Source organism: Coregonus clupeaformis, chromosome 37, assembly GCF_020615455.1.
Source record: "Coregonus clupeaformis isolate EN_2021a chromosome 37, ASM2061545v1, whole genome shotgun sequence".
Classification (NCBI taxonomy): Eukaryota; Metazoa; Chordata; class Actinopteri; order Salmoniformes; family Salmonidae; genus Coregonus; species Coregonus clupeaformis.
This window is the reverse complement of record NC_059228.1, coordinates 33921608-33941076: the sequence shown is the minus strand read 5'-3', so window position 1 is coordinate 33941076 and position 19469 is coordinate 33921608. Positions and strand designations below refer to the sequence as shown.

The window sequence follows — 19469 nt, the reverse complement described above, 5'->3', positions numbered from 1 at the left end:
AGTAGCCTAGCTATGCTACCGTTAGCGAGCAGTAGAAATCCATTATCAACGGTCACATCAATTACACCACTACTGGTGTGACTGTTCAGCAACACGACAATCATATCAAACCTCATCACATTTGAAACAAACTACTTTTTAGATGCAAAAATGCTTATATCCTATGAATATGTATGTTGCTGTGTATAATTGAGTGAGTGAGTGTGAGAGTGTGTGCACGTGCACGTGCGTGTGTAATAGAGAAAGGAACAGACTGTGACTCACAACTCGAAGACCATGTAGAGCATGCCATCAGAGCTGTACGTCTCCAATAGCTCTACGATGTGAGGATGCTTCAGCATGTGGCAGATACTGGCCTCTCTCTTCAGATCTGTGGAGGAAAGAGAGAGAGGGGGGTTAAAGGTCAGGGGTTAGAATTAATGTGTCAGACACTGGCCTCTCCAGATCAGTGGAGGAAAGAGAGAGAGAGAGAGAGGTTTGGGCTCATGGGTTAGAATTCATGTGGCAGATACTGGCCTCTCTCTTCAGATCTGTGGAGGAAAGAGAGGGAGAGAGAGAGAGAGAGAGAGAGAGAGAGAGAGAGAGAGAGAGAGAGAGAGAGAGAGAGAGAGAGAGAGAGAGAGAGAGAGAGAGAGAGAGGTTTGGGGTCAGGGGTTAGAATTCATGTGGCAGATACTGGCCTCTCTCTTCAGATCTGTGGAGGAAAGAGAGAGAGAGAGAGAGAGGAGGTTTGGGGTAAGGGGTTAGAATTCATGTGGCAGATACTGGCCTCTCCAGATCAGTGGAAGAAAGCGAGAGAAAGAGAGGTTTGGGGTAAGGGGTTAGAATTAATGTGTCAGACACTGGCCTCTCTCTTCAGATCTGTGGAGGAATGCGTGAGAAAGAGAGGTTTGGGTTCAGGGGGTTAGAATTCATGTGTCAGAAACTGGTCTCTGGCTTTCTATAGAAAAGCATCAGAAGTGACGTACTGTTAATGGGCGAGAGACAAACATTGACGTAGAGGACAGAGAGAGAGAAGAAAGCACAGTGTGCCGCTAGATCACTAAACATGCCTGCTCATTTCTAGAAATATTCAAATCTGACAAAGAAAATAAATGTGGTAAACATCATGTGAGAGAGATTAGTTTTGGGGAGAGTGATATGCGTGGGGGAAAACGAGATTGCTTGAACAAATCAATATGTTGAGTCTTCAGCAGGGATGCAAATGGGGAATTGCACTGTCATCCTAAACAGGAAAGATTGAAGCTATAAACTCTAACAGCTATTAAGCTCCTTCAACCAAGCTGGCTCCTCAGATACCAGTCTGAATGGTAACTGCAGCCAAACAGTAGAGAACATGAAATGTGTGTACATGTGATTTTTCCTTTTGAAATGTATAAGAGAGACTAGAGTGGGGATTCAATCACTTGCAGATAGTGGTTTTCCAGATAACTAGTGCTTTCAGAAATGAGTTTGATTTGTACAGCAGCGTGCGTCTCTGGGATGGAGTTGACGCTTGATTTAGAAATGAAGTAGTGACAATGCAACTGACTCATGGTGTCTGCTGTTAAGACTAGCCAACACCAGGGGGAGCTATCAGAGGCTAACGTGACGCTTCATCTAAACTGGGAATGTGTGTAACTCCTCTCTCCACTCCTTCCCTCTGTCCAATGTGAGGTCCTACCATACCATCTTCCTCCCCTCTCTCCCTCTGTAGTATCTCTGTCCCCACCTACCTACCTACCTCCCCCCTCCCTCTCCCTCTCTCTGTCTCTGTCTCTACCTCCCCCTCCCTCTCTCTGTCTGTCCCCACCTCCTCCTCCCTGTCTCTACCTCCCCCCTCTCTATGTCTCTGTCTCTACCTCTCCCTCCCTTTCTCTGTCCCCACCTCCCCCCTCCCTCTCTCTGTCTCTACCTACCTATCCCCTCCCTCTCTCTGTCTCTACCTCCCCCTCCCTCTCTCTGTCCCCACCCACCTCCCCCCTCCCTCTCACTGTCTCTACCTACCTCCCCCCTCCCTCTCTCTGTCCCCACCTCCCCCCTCCCTCTCTGTCTCTACCTCCCGCTCCCTCTCTCTGTCCCCACCTACCTCCCCCCTCCCTCTCTCTGTCTCTACCTACCTATCCCCTCCCTCTCTCTGTCTCTACCTCCCTCCCCCTCCCTCTCTCTGTCTCTACCTCCCTCTCTCTGTCCCCACCTACCTCCCCCCTCCCTCTCTCTGTCTCTACCTCCCTCTCTCTGTCCCCACCTACCTCCCCCTCCCTCTCTGTCTCTACCTACCTCCCCCCCTCCCTCTCTCTGTCTCTACCTCCCTCTCTGTCTCTACCTCCCCCTCCCTCTCTCTGTCTCTACCTCCCTCCCCCCTCCCTCTCTCTGTCTCTACCTCCCTCTCTCTGTCCCCACCTACCTCCCCCCTCCCTCTCTGTCTCTACCTACCTCCCCCCCTCCCTCTCTCTGTCTCTACCTCCCTCTCTGTCTCTACCTCCCCTCCCTCTCTCTGTCCCCACCTACCTCCCCCCTCCCTCTCTGTCTCTACCTACCTCCCCCCTCTCTCTGTCTCTACCTCGCCCTCCCTCTCTCTGACCCCAACCTACCTCCCCCCTCCCTCTCTCTGTCTCTACCTAGCTCCCTCCTTCCTCTCTGTCTCTACCTCCCCCTCCCTCTCTCTGTCTCTACCTCCCCCTCCCTCTCTCTGTCCCCACCTCCCCCTTCCCTCTCGTTCTCTCTCTACTGTCCTGCGTTTAAATGTATGACCCATTTGCCAAACAGACCAAAATAAATACCTCCAGCCTTTAATATCAAAGTAGATTACTCACTGCACTATACTACTGAGCAAGAGAGAGACAGAGAGAGACAGAGAGAGTGCGAGAGACAGAGAGAGCGACAGAGACACAGAGAGAGAGAGACAGAGAGACAGACAGACAGACACACATACAGACAGAGACAGAGATAGATTATTGCTGTTGGTCCCACCATTTTTGTTATATGTATACTTTGACAATGCAAGTAATTTAACTTGCCATGTCAATAAAGTCTATTGAATTGAAGAGAGAGAGAGAGAGAGAGAGAGAATGCAAGCATATTGTGAGACTGTGCCTCAAAACCTAATGTCTACCTGGCCAACAACTCCACCCTGGACTTGAACAGCCTTTACGACCAGGTCCACCTCTACAAGGCAGCAATCCCAACTTTTGCCAGGACCCTGAAGGACGTCACCATCAACCGTAGCCCCAGCACCTCACACAGGAGCAACAGAGCAACGGACACCCCACCTAGACCAGCGAGACACCCTCCCAGACCTGCTAGACCCCTCCTGAAGGACCTGTACAGAGAGAACCCACGCCAAGAGGACCAACACCCAGAACACAGCATCACCAGCCATACCCCAACCAACTAAGACCACCCCAAGCAAACCCTGGCCACACCCTATATAGGCCGCCCCATATCAGACCTACGCCCCTTCTGCCCACCCCATGCCCCCCGCCCCTGCGGCAAAGACCTCAACATGACAGCAGGACATATGCCCAGACCGTGAGCAGAGCAGCAGGCCCAACTCTCACTATTACACTCGCCCAAGCACCATCCTGTGACCTAAGAGGTATGTATCAGATGCTCAACATACTCCGCTCAAACTTACTGTGATGGTCCGGGCCTAAACCACACGAAAACAACACTAGACACTATGGAACACAAAGCGTTTACTATTTCATCCAGGAATATACAAGGTCAGAGGTCATCTGCCTTTGGCATAAAGAGCAGGAACCCAGACTTCATCAAATACATTGGAAATACTCTAGATAAGAGTGTCTGCTAAATGATGTAAATGTAAATTGTCATCCTACAAGAAACATGGCATAGAGGAGACGGACTCACTGGTTACCCTCTAGGTTACAGAGAGCTGGTAGTCCCATCCACCAAACTACCAGGTGTGAAACAGGGAAGAGACTCAGGGGGTATGCTAATTTGGTATAGAGCAGACCTAACCCACTCAATTAAATTAGTCAAAACAGGAACATTTTACATCTGGCAAAAAAATTAATAAGGAAATTATCTCAACAGAGAAAAATGTCCTCATGTGTGCTACCTATATCCCCCCAATATAATCCCCATACTTTAATGATAACACCTTATCCATCCTAGAGGGGGAGATCAACCATTTCCAGGCCCAGGGACATGTACTAATCTGTGGCGACCTAAATGCCAGAATTGGACAAGAACCTGAAACCCTCACCACACAGGAAGACAAACACCTACCTGGAGGTGACAGCATTCCCTCCCCCATATGCCCCCCTAGACACAACTACGACAACATAAGCAACTCTGTCGTACGCTGGGTATGTACATAGTCAATGGTAGGCTTCGAGGGGAATCCTACGGTAGGTACACATATAGCGTATGTCTTGGCAGTAGTACTGTAGACTACTTTATCACTGACCTCAACCCAGAGTCTCTCAGAACATTCACAGTCAGTCCACTGACACCCCTATCAGATCACAGCAAAATCACACTCTACTTGAACAGAGCTATGCTCAATCATGAAGCATCATAGACAAAGGAACTGAATAATATTAAGAAATGCTATAGATGGAAGGAAAGTATGTGGAAATCTACCAAAAAACTATTAGGCAACAACAAATTCAATCCCTTCTAAACAATTTCCTGGACAAAATGTTTCACTGTAATAGTGAAGGTGTAAACTTGGCAGTAGAAAACCTAAACAGTATATTTGACCTCTCAGCTGCCCTATCAATTTTTGTTTTTCAAGCAGACAACCTAAGTAAATTAACAACAATGACAAATGGTTTGATGAAGAATGCAAAAACCTAAGAAAGAAATTGAGAAACCTATCCAACCAAAAACATAGAGACCCAGAAAACCTGAGCCTATGCCTTCACTATGGCGAATCACTAAAACAATACAGAAATACACTATGGAAAAAGAAGGAACAGCATGTCAGAAATCAGCTCAATGTAATTGAAGAATCCATAGAATCTAACCACTTCTGGGAAAATTGGAAAACTCTAAACAAACAACAACATGAAGAGTTATTTATCCAAAATGGAGATTTTACATTTTACATTTTAGCAGACGCTCTTATCCAGAGCGACATACAGTTAGTGAGTGCATACATTTTCATACTGGCCCCCCGTGGGAAACAAATCCACAACCCTGGCGTTGCAAGTGCCATGCTCTACCAACTGAGCTACAGGGGACTATGTATGGATAATGTACTATGTATGGAGATGTATGGATAAACCACTTCTCCAATCTTTTTGGCCCAATAACAAAAACATATACATGATCAAATAAAAATCTTAGAATCAACTATTAAAGACTACCAAAACCAATTACATTGAAAGAACTACAGGACAAAATACAAACCCTCCAACCCAAAAAGGCCTGTGGGGTTGACGGTATCCTAAATTAAATGATAAAATATACAGACCACAAATTCCAATTGGCTATACTTAAACTCTTTAACATCATCCTCAGCTCTGGCATGTTCCCCAATATTTGGAACAAAGGACTGATCACCCCAATCCACAAAAGTGGAGACAAATTTGACTACCGTGGGATATGCGTCAACAGCAACCTTGGGAAAATCCTCTGCATTATCATTAAAAGCAGACTCGTACATTTCCTCTGCGAAAACAACGTACTGAGCAAATGTCAAATTGGCTTTTAACCAAATTACCGTACGACAGACCACGTATTCATCCTGCACACCCTAATTGACAAACAAACCAAAACAAAGGCAAAGTCTTCTATGTTGATTTGAGGGTCTGCTATACAAACTGATGGAAAGTGGTGTTGAGGGAAAACATACAACATGATAAAATCCATGTACACAAACAACAAGTGTGCGGTTAAAATTGGCAAAAAACACACACATTTCTTTCCACAGGGCCGGGGGTGAGACAGGGATGCAGCTTAAGCCCCACCCTCTTCAACATATATATATATATATACGAATTGGCAAGGGCACTAGAACAGTCTGCAGCACCCAGCCTCACCCTACTAGAATCTGAAGTCAAATATTTACTGTTTGCTGATGATCTGGTGCTTCTGTCACCAACCAAGGAGGGCCTAGATCTTCTGCACAGATTCTGTCAGACCTGGGCCCTGACATTAAATCTCAGGAAGACAAAAATAATGGTGTTCCAAAAAAGGTCCAGTTGCCAGGACCACGAATACAAATTCCATCTAGACACGGTTGCCCTAGAGCACACAAAAAACTATCCATAACTCGGCCTAAACATCAGCACCACAGGTAACTTCCACAAAGCTGTGAACGATCTGAGAGACAAGGCAAGAAGGACCTTCTATACCATCAAAAGGAACATAAAACTCGACATACCAATTAGGATCTGGCTAAAAATACTTGAATCAGTTATAGAACCCATTGGCCTTTATGGTTGTGAGGTCTGGGGTCCGCTCACCAACCAAGAATTCACAAAATGGGACAAACACCAAATTGAGACTCTGCATGCAGAATTCTGCAAAAATATCCTCTGTGTACAACGTAAAACAACAAATAATGCATTTAGAGCAGAATTAAGCCGATACCCGCTAATTATCAAAATCCAGAAAAGAGCCGTTAAATTCTACAACCACCTAAAAGGAAGTGATTCCCAAACCTTCCATAACAAACTCATCACCTACAGATAAATGAACCTGGAGAAGAGCCCCCTAAGCAAGCTGGTCCTGGGGCTCTGTTCACAAACACAAACAGACCCCACAGAGCACCAGGACAGCAACACAATTAGACCCAACCAAATCATGAGAAAACAAAAAGATAATTACAGTTTCTTGGCAATTTCTCGCATGGAATAACCTTCATTTCTCAGAACAAGAATAGACTGACGAGTTTCAGCAGAAAGTTCTTTGTTTCTGGCCATTTTGAGCCTGTAATCGAACCCACAATTGCTGATGCTCCAGATACTCAACTAGTCTCAAGAAGGCCAGTTTTATTGCTTCTTTAATCAGCACAACAGTTTTCAGCTGTGTTAACATAATTGCAAAAGGGTTTTCTAATGATCAATTAGCCTTTTAAAATGATCAACTTGGATTAGCAAACACAACGTGCCATTGGAACACAGGACTGATGGTTGCTGATAATGGGCCTCTGTACGCCTATGTAGATATTCCATTAAAAATCAGCCGTTTCCAGCTACAATAAACATTTACAATATTAACAATGTCTACACTGTATTTCTGATCAATTTGATGTTATTTTAATGGACAAAAAAAATGATTTTCTTTCAAAAACAAGGACATTTCTAAGTGACCCCAAACGTTTGAATGGTAGTGTATGTTTCCCATGGCAATAAAGCCCTTAAATTGAATTTGATTTTTTTTTTAGCGAGAGAGAGAAATACAGAGTAAATAGTGCTACACTGCATGTTGTTTTGACTACAGCATTATCTACAGCATTATCTACAGCATTATCTTCTCATTCTTCAAGCAGTGGAATGTTAGATGTAGTTCTTCTACAGACATACACACTTACATACCAACAAGCCCTGAAAGATCAGCCACTACAATATTCACACACTCCTATCCCTTTATCTCCCTTCCCTCTCTTCTCCTCTATCCCATTATCTCCCTTCCCTCTCTTCTCCTCTATCCCATTATCTCCCTTCCCTCTCTTCTCCTCTATCCCATTATCTCCCTTCCCTCTCTTCTCCTCTATCCCATTATCTCCCTTCCCTCTCTTCTCCTCTATCCCATTATCTCCCTTCCCTCTCTTCTCCTCTATCCCATTATCTCCCTTCCCTCTCTTCTCCTCTATCCCATTATCTCCCTTCCCTCTCTTCTCCTCTATCCCATTATCTCCCTTCCCTCTCTTCTCCTCTTTTCCCTCTCATCTCCACTCCTTCCCTCCACCCTTCTTTCTTCTCCTCTCCTCTCCTCCCCTTCCCTCATCCATCCATCCGTTACAGCAGGCACTTTCCTTAATATCCTCCTCCAGGCAACAGCTATTCTGGGAGGGAATATTGGAGCTAGCTGAGTGAAATGTCATATATATAACCTTGTACACGCACACACACACACACACACACACACACACACACACACACACACACACACACACAATGATATATACTGAACATAACCTTTCGGCATTCACACAATCCAGGAAAAAGCATTACTGATCTCTCTTAACTGCCTAAACTTTTAATATCGTTCTCTGTAATATCACACATATAAAAATAACTATGCGGGCACACACAAATACCGGTACACACAAATACCGGTACACACAAATACCGGCACACACAAATACCGGTACACACAAATACCGTTACACACAAATACCGGTACACACAAATGCTTGCATTCACACAGCCTGCAATACATTTTGAAGCAACTGAAGGACATTTCACATTCATCAACAGAGCCAATGTCAGAGTTCCAGGAGAAAGAATGACAGAAAGAGGAAGGAGAGATCAGAGAGAGTCTTCCTCTCTCACACACGTCCCTGTCCTGCTCTGGGAGATGTATGGGAATACTGTGGGCTAAGCCAGGGGTATACGGGAAGAGGAGTGTTTCCGGAATGTTGTGATGACTCAGAGGACAGACTTCTGGGATAAGTGTTCTCAGTCCCCAGAGACAGGAAATAACATACAACTTGTGTGTGTGTAGGAAATCCATATAACTATGCGTAAAAACGTGTCTTGCGGTCTTAAGGGCAGGCAGGCAGGAGGGCATAGGATAAGGTGAATTAAATAATAATACATAATAATAATATAATTAATATAAGTAATAATAAATAATAATAATGATGGCAATGGTAGGCCTAGAGGTTCATGTTGGCAAATAGGCAAAAACAAACAATGAACCAAAATGAATTACCTCCAAGAAATCAAAAACTAAACGAAAACAATCCAAAATTGCACTAGGATCTTAATTTGATTACCCTGTTGCAAGATAACTTTCCTGCAATACAGGAAATATAAAACTTGTAGTGTATTTGAGGTTTAAAAGGGCTTCTTTGTCAATTCCACTTTTAAATTTCAGACTTGATTTTTTTTATGGAAAATGTATCTACCCCTACAAAAATGTGGATTAATTAAAATCCAAAAAATAACTAGGGGTAACAGCGAAACCTATTGTTATTCTTAGATTTGTTTTGAGAAAAGCTAAGGGATTGGTTGAGAGATCGCTGTGATATTGATAAATGAGTAAATCAGATTTTACGTGTCCATTTAAATCCTTTGTAAATCGACTGCACAATGGCCTATGAACTTGATGAACCATTTTAAGTTTGGCAATGATATCTTAAAAAATAAGGAAACTATTAACAATCACTTTTTTTTATTTGACTATGTAACGCTAATGCTTAAAATAATAATAAAAAATCTTCTTCTCTTGGACTAAAAGTCACATTCATTACAAATGTGGAATTTGGACACAATAGTCCCTAAAGAGTTTGAGAAAATAACGTTGATGCATTCAAAGATGGCCACACTATACCAGTAGATGCTCTCATGAACCACAGAACCAAAGTGTTGATACCACCATTTTTACTTCGACGCCGATCCCAGGTTTAGGATCACGATACTCGATAGCAAAATGATACTCGATATCAAAACGATACTCAATACCGAAACGATACCATGGCAAAAAAAGAAAGCATATTAGCTAGAGTCACAGATTAACCACTGGGCCTTTTTTAAAATGTGGTTATTTTTTACATTGAACAATATGTTGATAATTGGTAACCTAAAATAACAAATAGAATATCTTCTATTCTATATTCAATTTCTTTCAAAAATAAAACACCATATTAAATAAGAGAAGAATATCTTAAATTGTCCTCATGCAAAACCATATCTAAGACTTAACTGATTTTAAAATGTAATTTGAATCATATCAGGGTTAATTTGCTAATCTATTTCCATAACATTGGGTCAAATGACATTCATTAGCCTATGATTCATTACTCATTACAGCTAAATTATTTAATGTATTAAATTAATAATTGAGTTCCAAAACAACAAAAAGCACTTTGAAGCACATTTCTGAAGCTTCTATATTAATAAAATGGATTTTACACAGCATACTATGATTCCCAGCAAGCATTTCACTTCCCAGGGTGCATTTCTCCACCCAGGGCTGCTGGCTGGCTACTGCTAGCAAGCCCAGACATACGCGAAGTAGTCTAAATACATTGGTTTCCAGTTGTGAGTGCATTTCACATTACTTTGGCTTTTAATCATATTATAATGCTCACATGAATGTCATTCTAAATATACATGACAGACTTTCCATGACATAGACTGACCAGGTGAATCCAGGTGAAAGCTATGATCCCTTATTGATGTCACCTGTTAAATCCACTTCAATCAGTGTAGATGAAGGGGAGGAGACAGGTTAAAGAAGGATTTTTAAGCCTTGAGACAATGGAGACATGGATTGTGTATGTGTGCCATTCAGAGGGTGAATGGACAAGACAAAATATTTAAGTGCCTTTGAATGGGGTATGGTAGTAGGTGCCAGGCGCACCGGTTTTAGTATGTCAAGAACTGTAATGCTGCTGGGTTTTCACACTCAACAGTTTCCCGTGTGTATCAAGAATGTTCCACCACCCAAAGGACATCCAACCAACTTGACACAACTGTGGGAAGCATTGGAGTCAACATAGGCCAGCATCCCTGTGGAACGCTTTCGATACCTTGTAGAGTCCATGCCCCAATGATTTGAGCCTGTTCTGAGGGCAAAAGGGGGTGCAACTCAATATTAGGAAGGTGTTCCTAATGTATTGTACGATCAATGTATGTTCATGTTATTGTCACTCAGAAATAATAAAATGTAGCTGCTGGTGGAATAACTTTACAATGTAAACCTCATGTGTAAAATACATGTTCTGTTGTTTTGGAACTAAAGCTCCCACTGCACTGCTTTGTTGCACCTTTTGCTTAGTTATTTTGGTGGGCTGGCACTCATCGTCATCTGCTCTGTAAGTATTCCCATAGTTCGCTTCTGGAGCCAGTTTTGCCAACAAGCTGCTATGATGTATGTAGAAGAAGCCATGCTGTCTGCATTTTCTCTCCTCTCACTTGCTGCTCAAAAGTGGCTCGCACTCTGTCAGCTGTGTGTGCAAGCGCAAGTATCCTGGCTAGCTACTTCCCCCTTAAGAAGATTCAGACACATTTCTAGACGGACTCGATCCTCTCGATCCATATATGACATGAGACACATTTGACAGAAGTACCGAAAGTAAGAAAAATTATAGTACCGAACCGGTAACTTAGTTTGAGAAAAGCTAAGGGATTGGTCAAAAGATGGCTGAGTTATTGACAAATCAAAAATCGCAGCTATATTTCACATTTCCTGTTGCTGCAGGATTATTTTCCCGCTGTAGCAAACTGGCTCAAATGAAGATCCTACAGCAGCAGGTAATAGGCTACAGGTACTGAGGAAAACAAATACGACCCACGCGCCACTCTCCCCTTCCAAGATTACAGAACTCTTGCAAAGCCAGGTAGAAGTACCTTGAGCCACCCGCTGGCCACAATGAGTAGGGATGCACATAACCAATTAACTGATTGATACCATATTTACACAACGCAGGCTATAGAAACGTCATAATATCACATTCTTCATAGGCCTTCTACTCAAACCGGTTCACATCTTCAATAGCAGAGTGATCTTATTGAACAAATAAATAAAAATATAAAAAAATATCAGCGCTAGCTGGGAGTGTTTGTCCTAAGAGAATTACCCATTTGTTATTTCTTTGTGGGTCTTGCTTAACTAATGCTTATATAGAGAAACAAAACAACAGTGTTTTAGCTCACAGTGGTAGCTCTCAGGACTATGTGTGTGTGTGTGTTTGTTTGTTTGTTTGTTTGTTTGTTTGTGTGTGTGTGTGTGTGTGCTGGAAGTGACTGAATGAAAATGATTCTCAGATCACTGCATCAGCAGTACAGCTAACCTCAGAAGAGAGGCAATGAATGGCTGCTGATGAATGAGGAGGGAGGGAGAGAGAGAGAAAGAGAGAGATTGCATAAATGTGGTTGAATGAAAGAGATTAAATGAATGAAAATGAGGAGGGAGGGAGGGAGGGAGAGGTTAGGGAGGGAGGGAGGGAAGGAAGGAATGAGATAGATCACACTCTACAAAACCAAGACTTTCTTCAAAGCCAGAGGAAAACCCAGAGGAAGAAAACCCAGGAGGAAAGTACAAACCTCAGCATGTCTTTGACACACCCATGCAAACTGCAGGAGGAATGTAAAACAGTGTCATGTTCAGTGACTCACCACAGATGGGAGGGGAGGGGAGGAGAGGAGAGGGGGAGAGAGGGGTGGGGAGAGAGACAAATATGTGATCTCAACAGAGGTCCCTGTTACTCCAGCTGGGAATCAAAGCCTGCTCTGGAGGGGGACCGGAACTCTCAGTGTGTGATTTTTCTCCTGCTGTTAGTCAATGCTCTGGAGAGCAGCAGAGACAGGTCCTGCTACATGAGGTATCACACAGAGCTCTAGACACCAGGTACCACTACTACTAGCTACCACCTGGAGAGGACAGGGAGGGAAGGGGGGATGGAGAGGGAGGGAGGGAGGGAAGGAGGGAGAGAGAAAGAGAGGGAGGGAGGGAGAGAGGGAGGGAGAGAAAGAGGGAGGGAGGGAAGGAGGGATGGAGAGAGAGAGTGAAGGAGGGAAAGAGAGAGCAAGAGAGAGGGGGAGAGAGAGAGGAGAGAGAGAGAGAGAGAGGGCGAGAGAGAGAGAGAGGGAGTGAGTGAGGGAGAGAGAGGGAGTGAGGGAGGGAGAGAAAGAGGGAGGGAGGGAAGGAGAGAGAGAGTGAAGGAGGGAGAGAGAGAGGGAGGGAGGGAGTGAAGGGGGGAATGAGAGAGAGAAGGAGGGAGTGAGTGAAGGAGAAGAGAGAAGAGAGAGAGAGAGAGAGAGAGAGAGAGAGAGAGAGAGAGAGAGAGAGAGGGAGTGAGTGAGTGAGTGAGGGAGGGATGGAGAGAGGGAAGGAGAAAGAGAAAGAGAGAGAGAGAGAGAGAGAGAGAGAGAGAGAGAGAGAGAGAGAGAGAGAGAGAGAGAGAGAGAGAGGGAGTGAGTGAGTGAGGGATGGAGAGAGAGAGGGAGGGAGAGAAGGAGGGAAGGAGGGAGAGAGAGAGAGAGAGGGAGGGGTGGACTGAAAGTAATGAATCTCTCTGGTTCTCAGGTGTAAGGGTTGGTGTGAGGTGTGACCCAGGTGCGGTGCAGGATATACAGTAGGCAGTAGGCAGAGATGGTGAAACAAGGATCTTTACTGGTGGTCCCGAAGCCAAAATACAAAATAACGGACTTATCACAATAAAAGAAAGGCGGAGCAAATAGGTCTCCAAAAACCGTCTGACAGCCAAAATACGAAATACGATCTACGACTGAAACAAATAACGAAACAGGGAGAACACTTCTCAAGTACCTGTACATAGATCTCCGATCAGACACTGAGTAGTACTGCTGGACATAGAGAAACTAGTAGAGAAAACTGAGCAAGGGAACACAGGGAAGTGAGGGCATAAACACACAGGTGAACAGATAGACACAGGTGACACCAATAGGATGATGATTAGTCCAGACTGTGAGTGAGAAGGTGCCTAAAGGTGGTCGGAGGATGACACCTAGTGGGATTTTCTGGAACTGCGACCCCCTCCTGTAACAACTGTCTCTGACAACTGTCACCAACGACGACTACACTACTCATTGTTACTGCAATCAATCTCTTGAGTTGTCAGAGTTAAAATGGCTGATTATGGTGTGAGCTAGCGACCTGTTTTCTCACAGTTTCCACCCTAAACAACTTTTATTTTTATTTAACCTTTATTTAACTAGGCAAGTCAGTTAAGAACAAATTCTTATTTACAATGACGGCCTACCAAAAGGCAAAAGGCCTCCTGTAATAAAAATATAGGACAAAACACACATCACGACAAGAGAGACACCACAACACTACATAAAGAGAGACCTAAGACAACAATATAGCATGGCAGCAACACAACATGACAACAACATGGTAGCAACACAACATGGTAGCAGCACAAAACATGGTACAAACATTATTGACCGTAAAGGAAATCACACTACAAACAATCACCCTCATGCTCTTAAGGAAATCGTGAATGTCATGGATACATTAGAACTAGTAGATATATGGAGGCTTAAATATCCTGATCTAGTGAGATATACATGGCGGAGACTCAATCAAGCTAGTCGTCTTGACTTCTTTCTTATGTCATTCTCGTTGGCACCAAAAGTGAAAAAAGGGGACAGAATGCGGTCAGACCATCTAATAATTGGAATATACATTACTCTTACTGAATTTCCACGTGGGCGAGGATATTGGAAATTTAAGATAGAGAAACTAACAGAGAAAACAAAGCAAGGGAACACAGGGAAGTGAGGGCATAAACACACAGGTGAACAGGTAGACACAGGTGACACCAATAGGATACTGATTAGTCCCGACTCTGAGTAAGGAGGTGCCTGAGGTTGTCGGAGGTTGACACCTAGTGGGTCGCTCCGGAACTGCGACCCCCTCCTGTAACACTCAGGTTCCCTTGTACGATCAATGTGCATTCTGCAGTATTTTGGTATTTTTTATTTTATTCCGGATCCCCATCTTCCTGGGGTCCAATCACGATTACGCAGTTACATATAATAAAACAGTACATAACAACACACATTATTACACACTACTCTACCATAACATATCTACAATACAACACATTATTACACACTACGCTACCATAACATATCTACAATACAACACATTATTACACACTACTCTACCATAACATATCTACAATACAAAATCAATAATACAGCAAAATAACAATATTAAAATGTATGTGTGTGCGAATGTGTGTGTGTGTGTGTGTGTCTTCACAGTCTGCGCTGTTCCATAAAGTGTAGTTTTATCTGTTTAAAAAAAAAACTGATATTACTACTTGACTAAGTTACATGATGTGGAATAAAGTTCCATGTAGTCATGGCTCTATGAAGTACTGTGCATTTCCCGTCGTCTGTTCTGTACTTGGGGACTGTGAAGAGACCTCTGGTGGCAGGTCTTGTGGGGTATGTATGGGTGTCTGAGCTGTCTGCTAGTTGCTTAAACAGAGCTCGGTTTTTTCAACATGTCAATACCTCTCACAAAGACAAGCAGTGATGCAGTCAATCTCTCCTCAACTTTGAGCCAGGAAAGATTGACATGTATATTATTAATGTTAGCTCTCCATGTACATTTAAGGGCCAACCGTGCTGCTCTGTTCTGTGTCAATTGTAATTTGCCTATGTCCCTCTTTGTGGCACTTGACCATATGACTGGACAGTAGTCCAGGTGCGACAAAACTAGGGCCTGTAGGACTTGTTTTGTTAATAGCGATGTCAAGAAAGCAGAGTAGCGCTTTATTATGGACAGGCCATCTTAACTACCTATGCATCAATATGTTTTGACCATGACAGTCAAAAGAATCCTGAGTTACACCAAGCAGTCTCCTCAACATGCTCAATTATTCATTACTAGATTTACTTGAGGTTAAGTGAAGGATCTGTCCCAAATACAATGCTTTTATTTAAAAAAATATTTAGGACTAGCTTATTTCTTGCCACCCATTCTGAAACTGACTGCAGCTCTTTGTTAAGTGTTGCAGTGATTTCACTTGCTGTGGTAGCTGACTTTTATAGTGTTGAGTAATCAGCATACATAGACCCACAGGCTTTACTCGATGCCAGTGGCAGGTCATTATTAAAGATTTTAAAAAGTAAGGGGCCTAGACAGCTGCCCTGGGGAATGCCTGACTACCTGGATTATGTTGGAGAGGCTTCCATTAAAGAACACCCTCAGTGTTCTCTTAGACAGGTAACTCTCGATCCCCAATATAGCAGGGGATGTAAAGCCATAACACATACATTTTTTCAGCAGCAGATTATGATCGATAATTTCAAAAGCAGCACTGAAGTCTAACAAAATAGCTCCTACAATCTTCTAATTATCAATTTCTCTCAGCCAATCATCAGTCATTTGTGTAAGTGCCGTACATGTTGAATGCCCTTCCCTATGAGCGTGCTGAAGGTCTGTTGTTAATAGCATTGCATCTGGTCAAACACCATTTTCCCCAAAAGTTTACTAAGGGTTGGTAACAGGCTGATTGGTCAGCTGTTTGAGCCAGTAAAGGGTGCTGTGCTGTTCTTGGGTAGCAGCGGAATGACTTTTGCTTCCCTCCAGGTCTGAGGGCACACACTTTCCTGTAGGCTTAGATTGAAGAGATTGCAAATAGGAGTGGCAATATAGTCCACTATCATCCTCAGTAATTTTCCATCCAAGTTGTAAGACCCAGGTGGCTTGTCATTGTTGATAGACAACAATATTTTTTTCACCTCTTCCACACTCACTTTACCGAATTCGAAATTACAATGATTGCCTTTCATAATTTGGTCATTTATGTATGGCTGTGTAGGTTCATGCCTAAGTTTGCTAATCTTGCCATTGAAAAAATAATTAAAGTAGTTGGCAATATCAGTGGGTTTAATGATGAATAAGCCATCTGATTCAATTAATGTATTCAAATGAATGTATTCAAAATTGTATTTAAGGTACTCCGAAGCTTTTTACTATCGTTCTTTATATAATTTATCTTTCTTTTTGTTTAGTTTAGTCACACGATTTTTCAATTTACAGAACGTTTGCCAATCAGCTGACCTATTCATCACATACCGCACCACTGGGACAAGGAGCCAAATGTGTGTTTGTAAACAGAGAGAATGTGTGTGTATGTGTGTGTGTGTGTGTGTGTGAAGGCTTTAGTGTGTGTGTGTGTGTGAAAGCTTAATGGGTGTTTTTGACCCCTGCTGGCCGATCGATCACTGGGCCACGCCCTGTCTGTGTCCTTTTGGCCCGTCCCTAGGCTCTGTGCAGCAGTGTGTCTGTGATTACTCTGCTGCTGTATTAAAGTTTTATGTATTAAAATCACAGTTTAACTGTTCTCTTTTCTATCACCATGTGAAAAATAAATATATAAAAATCAACAAAGGGAACAGTGTTGCTGCCATCACTTGTGTACGTGTGTGTATGTGTGTGTGTGTGTGTGTGTGTGTGTACGGTTTCCACTCCACTGGCTTCCAGTTGAAGCTCGCATCTGCTACAAGACCATGGTGCTTGCCTACGGAGCTGTGAGGGGAACGGCACCTCTGCGGAAGCACAGTTCTTAAAAAAAAAAAAAAAAAACATATTGTAAAGTGGTTATCCCACTGGCTATAAGGTGAATGCACCAATGTGTAAGTCGCTCTGGATAAGAGCGTCTGCTAAATGACGTAAATGTAAATGTAAATGTTGATAGATTTCCCAGCGCTCCAGCCAAGGCTTGTGATTGGATGTAAAGGAGAGGGAGGGTGATGGAGATTCATTTCAGTTTTCCTCTGTTGTTTTCCATCCCTCTGTTTTCATCCCTCCATTAATGAGAAGGAAGGGATGACATAAATCGCTGGCTCTGGTAGATATTTATCCTCCGTGGAGCAGGGTACATGATCCCTCGATTAGAAGGGGTTTGTAGGAGCTTGACTGTGGCGTGTGGTAGGAAGAGAAGCTAAGTTCAAACACTCATGCAGACTTAGAAAGCCACTTAACCTGACAGCGAGTGTTTACAGCATGCACAGACAGCATAAATTTGCTGACAGGTGTATAAAATCGAGCACACAGCCATGCAATCTCCATAGACAAACATTGGCAGTAGAATGGCCTTCCTGAAGAGCTCAGTGACTTTCAACGTGGCACCGTCAGAGGATGCCACCTTTCCAACAAGTCAGTTCGTCAAATTTCTGCCCTGCTAGAGCTGCCCTGGTCAACTGTAAGTGCTGTTATTGTGAAGTGGAAATGTCTATTAGCAACAACGGCTCAGCCGCGAAGTGGTAGGCCACAAAAGCTCACAAAAACAGTCTCACTAGACAGCCTCAATATAGCACAGAAAGAACAGTCTCACTAGACAGCCTCAATAGAGCACAGAAAGAACAGTCTCACTAGACAGCCTCAACAGAGCACAGAAAGAACAGTCTCACTAGACAGCCTCAATAGAGCACAGAAAGAACAGTCTCACTAGACAGCCTCAATAGAGCACAGAAAGAACAGTTTTACTAGGCAGGCTCAATAGAGCACAGAAAGAACAGTCTTACTAGGCAGCCTCAATAGAGCACAGAAAGAACAGTCTTACTAGGCAGCCTCAATAGAGCACAGAAAGAACATTCTTACTAGGCAGCCTCAATAGAGCACAGAAAGAACAGTCTCACTAGACAGCCTCAATAGAGCACAGAAAGAACAGTCTCACTAGACAGCCTCAATAGAGCACAGAAAGAACAGTCTCAATAGACAGCCTCAATAGAGCACAGAAAGAACAGACTAACTAGACAGCCTCAATAGAGCCCAGAAAGAACAGTCTCACTAGACAGCCTCAAAAGAGCACAGAAAGAACAGTCGTACTAAGCAGCATCAATAGAGCACAGAAATAACAGTTTCACTAGACAGCCTCAATAGAGCACAGAAAGAACAGTCTCACTAGACAGCCTCAACAGAGCACAGAAATAACAGTCTCACTAGACAGCCTCAATAGAGCACAGAAAGAACAGGCTTACTAGGCAGCCTCAATAGAGCACAGAAAGAACAGTCTTAGTAGGCAGCCTCAATAGAGCACAGAAAGAACAGGCTCACTAGACAGTCTCAATAGAGCACAGAAAAAACAGACTCACTAGACAGCCTCAATAGAGCACAGAAAGAACAGTCTCACTAGGCTGTCTCAATAGAGCACAGAAAGAACAGTCTAACTAGGCAGTCTCAACAGAGCACAGAAAGAACAGCCTCAATAGAGCACAGAAAGAACAGTCTTACTAGGCAGCCTCAATAGAGCACAGAAATAACAGTCTCACTAGACAGCCTCAATAGAGCACAGAAATAACAGTCTCACTAGCCAGCCTCAACAGAGCACAGAAAGAACAGTCTTACTAGGCAGCCTCAATAGAGCACAGAAAGAACAGTCTCACTAGACAGCCTCAATAGAGCACAGAAAGAATAGTCTCACTAGACAGCCTCAACAGAGCACAGAAAGAACGGAGATCTCACAGAACTTCTCCATCGTTCTTTCCCTTTCTCTCTCACTCTTTCTTTATCCATCTCCCATTCTCTCCCTCTAGCTGTCTGTCTGTATATACATACTGGAGACAGACTGTCAGTCCATCTGTTCATCCGTCTATCCGTCTTTCTCTCTCCTTCTCATAGAAGGTAAGTGTTAGCGCTGTAATGGTCACTAAGTATAATATGCCAGTGGTAGAGGTAATGGTTAGACAGAACACAGTGGTAGAGGTAATGGTTAGACAGAACACAGTGGTAGAGGTAATGGTTAGACAGAACACAGCAGTAGAGGTAATGGTTAGACAGAACACAGCAGTAGAGGTAATGGTTAGACAGAACACAGCAGTAGAGGTAATGGTTAGACAGAACACAGCAGTAGA

The 19469-nt window shown here is 43.4% G+C and overlaps 1 protein-coding gene across 17 annotated transcripts in view; it reads right to left on the bottom strand.

Annotated features, from left to right (window-relative positions):
- LOC121536583 (peripheral plasma membrane protein CASK-like) overlaps positions 1–19469 on the bottom strand; it is a 218932-nt gene that overhangs the window by 102185 nt on the left and 97278 nt on the right. For all 17 annotated transcript variants that reach the window (XM_045211626.1, XM_045211630.1, XM_045211628.1 and 14 more), the window contains exon 3: positions 265–370. In XM_045211626.1, the coding sequence (XP_045067561.1) occupies positions 265–370 (106 nt within the window). The remainder of the gene's footprint in view (positions 1–264; positions 371–19469) is intronic.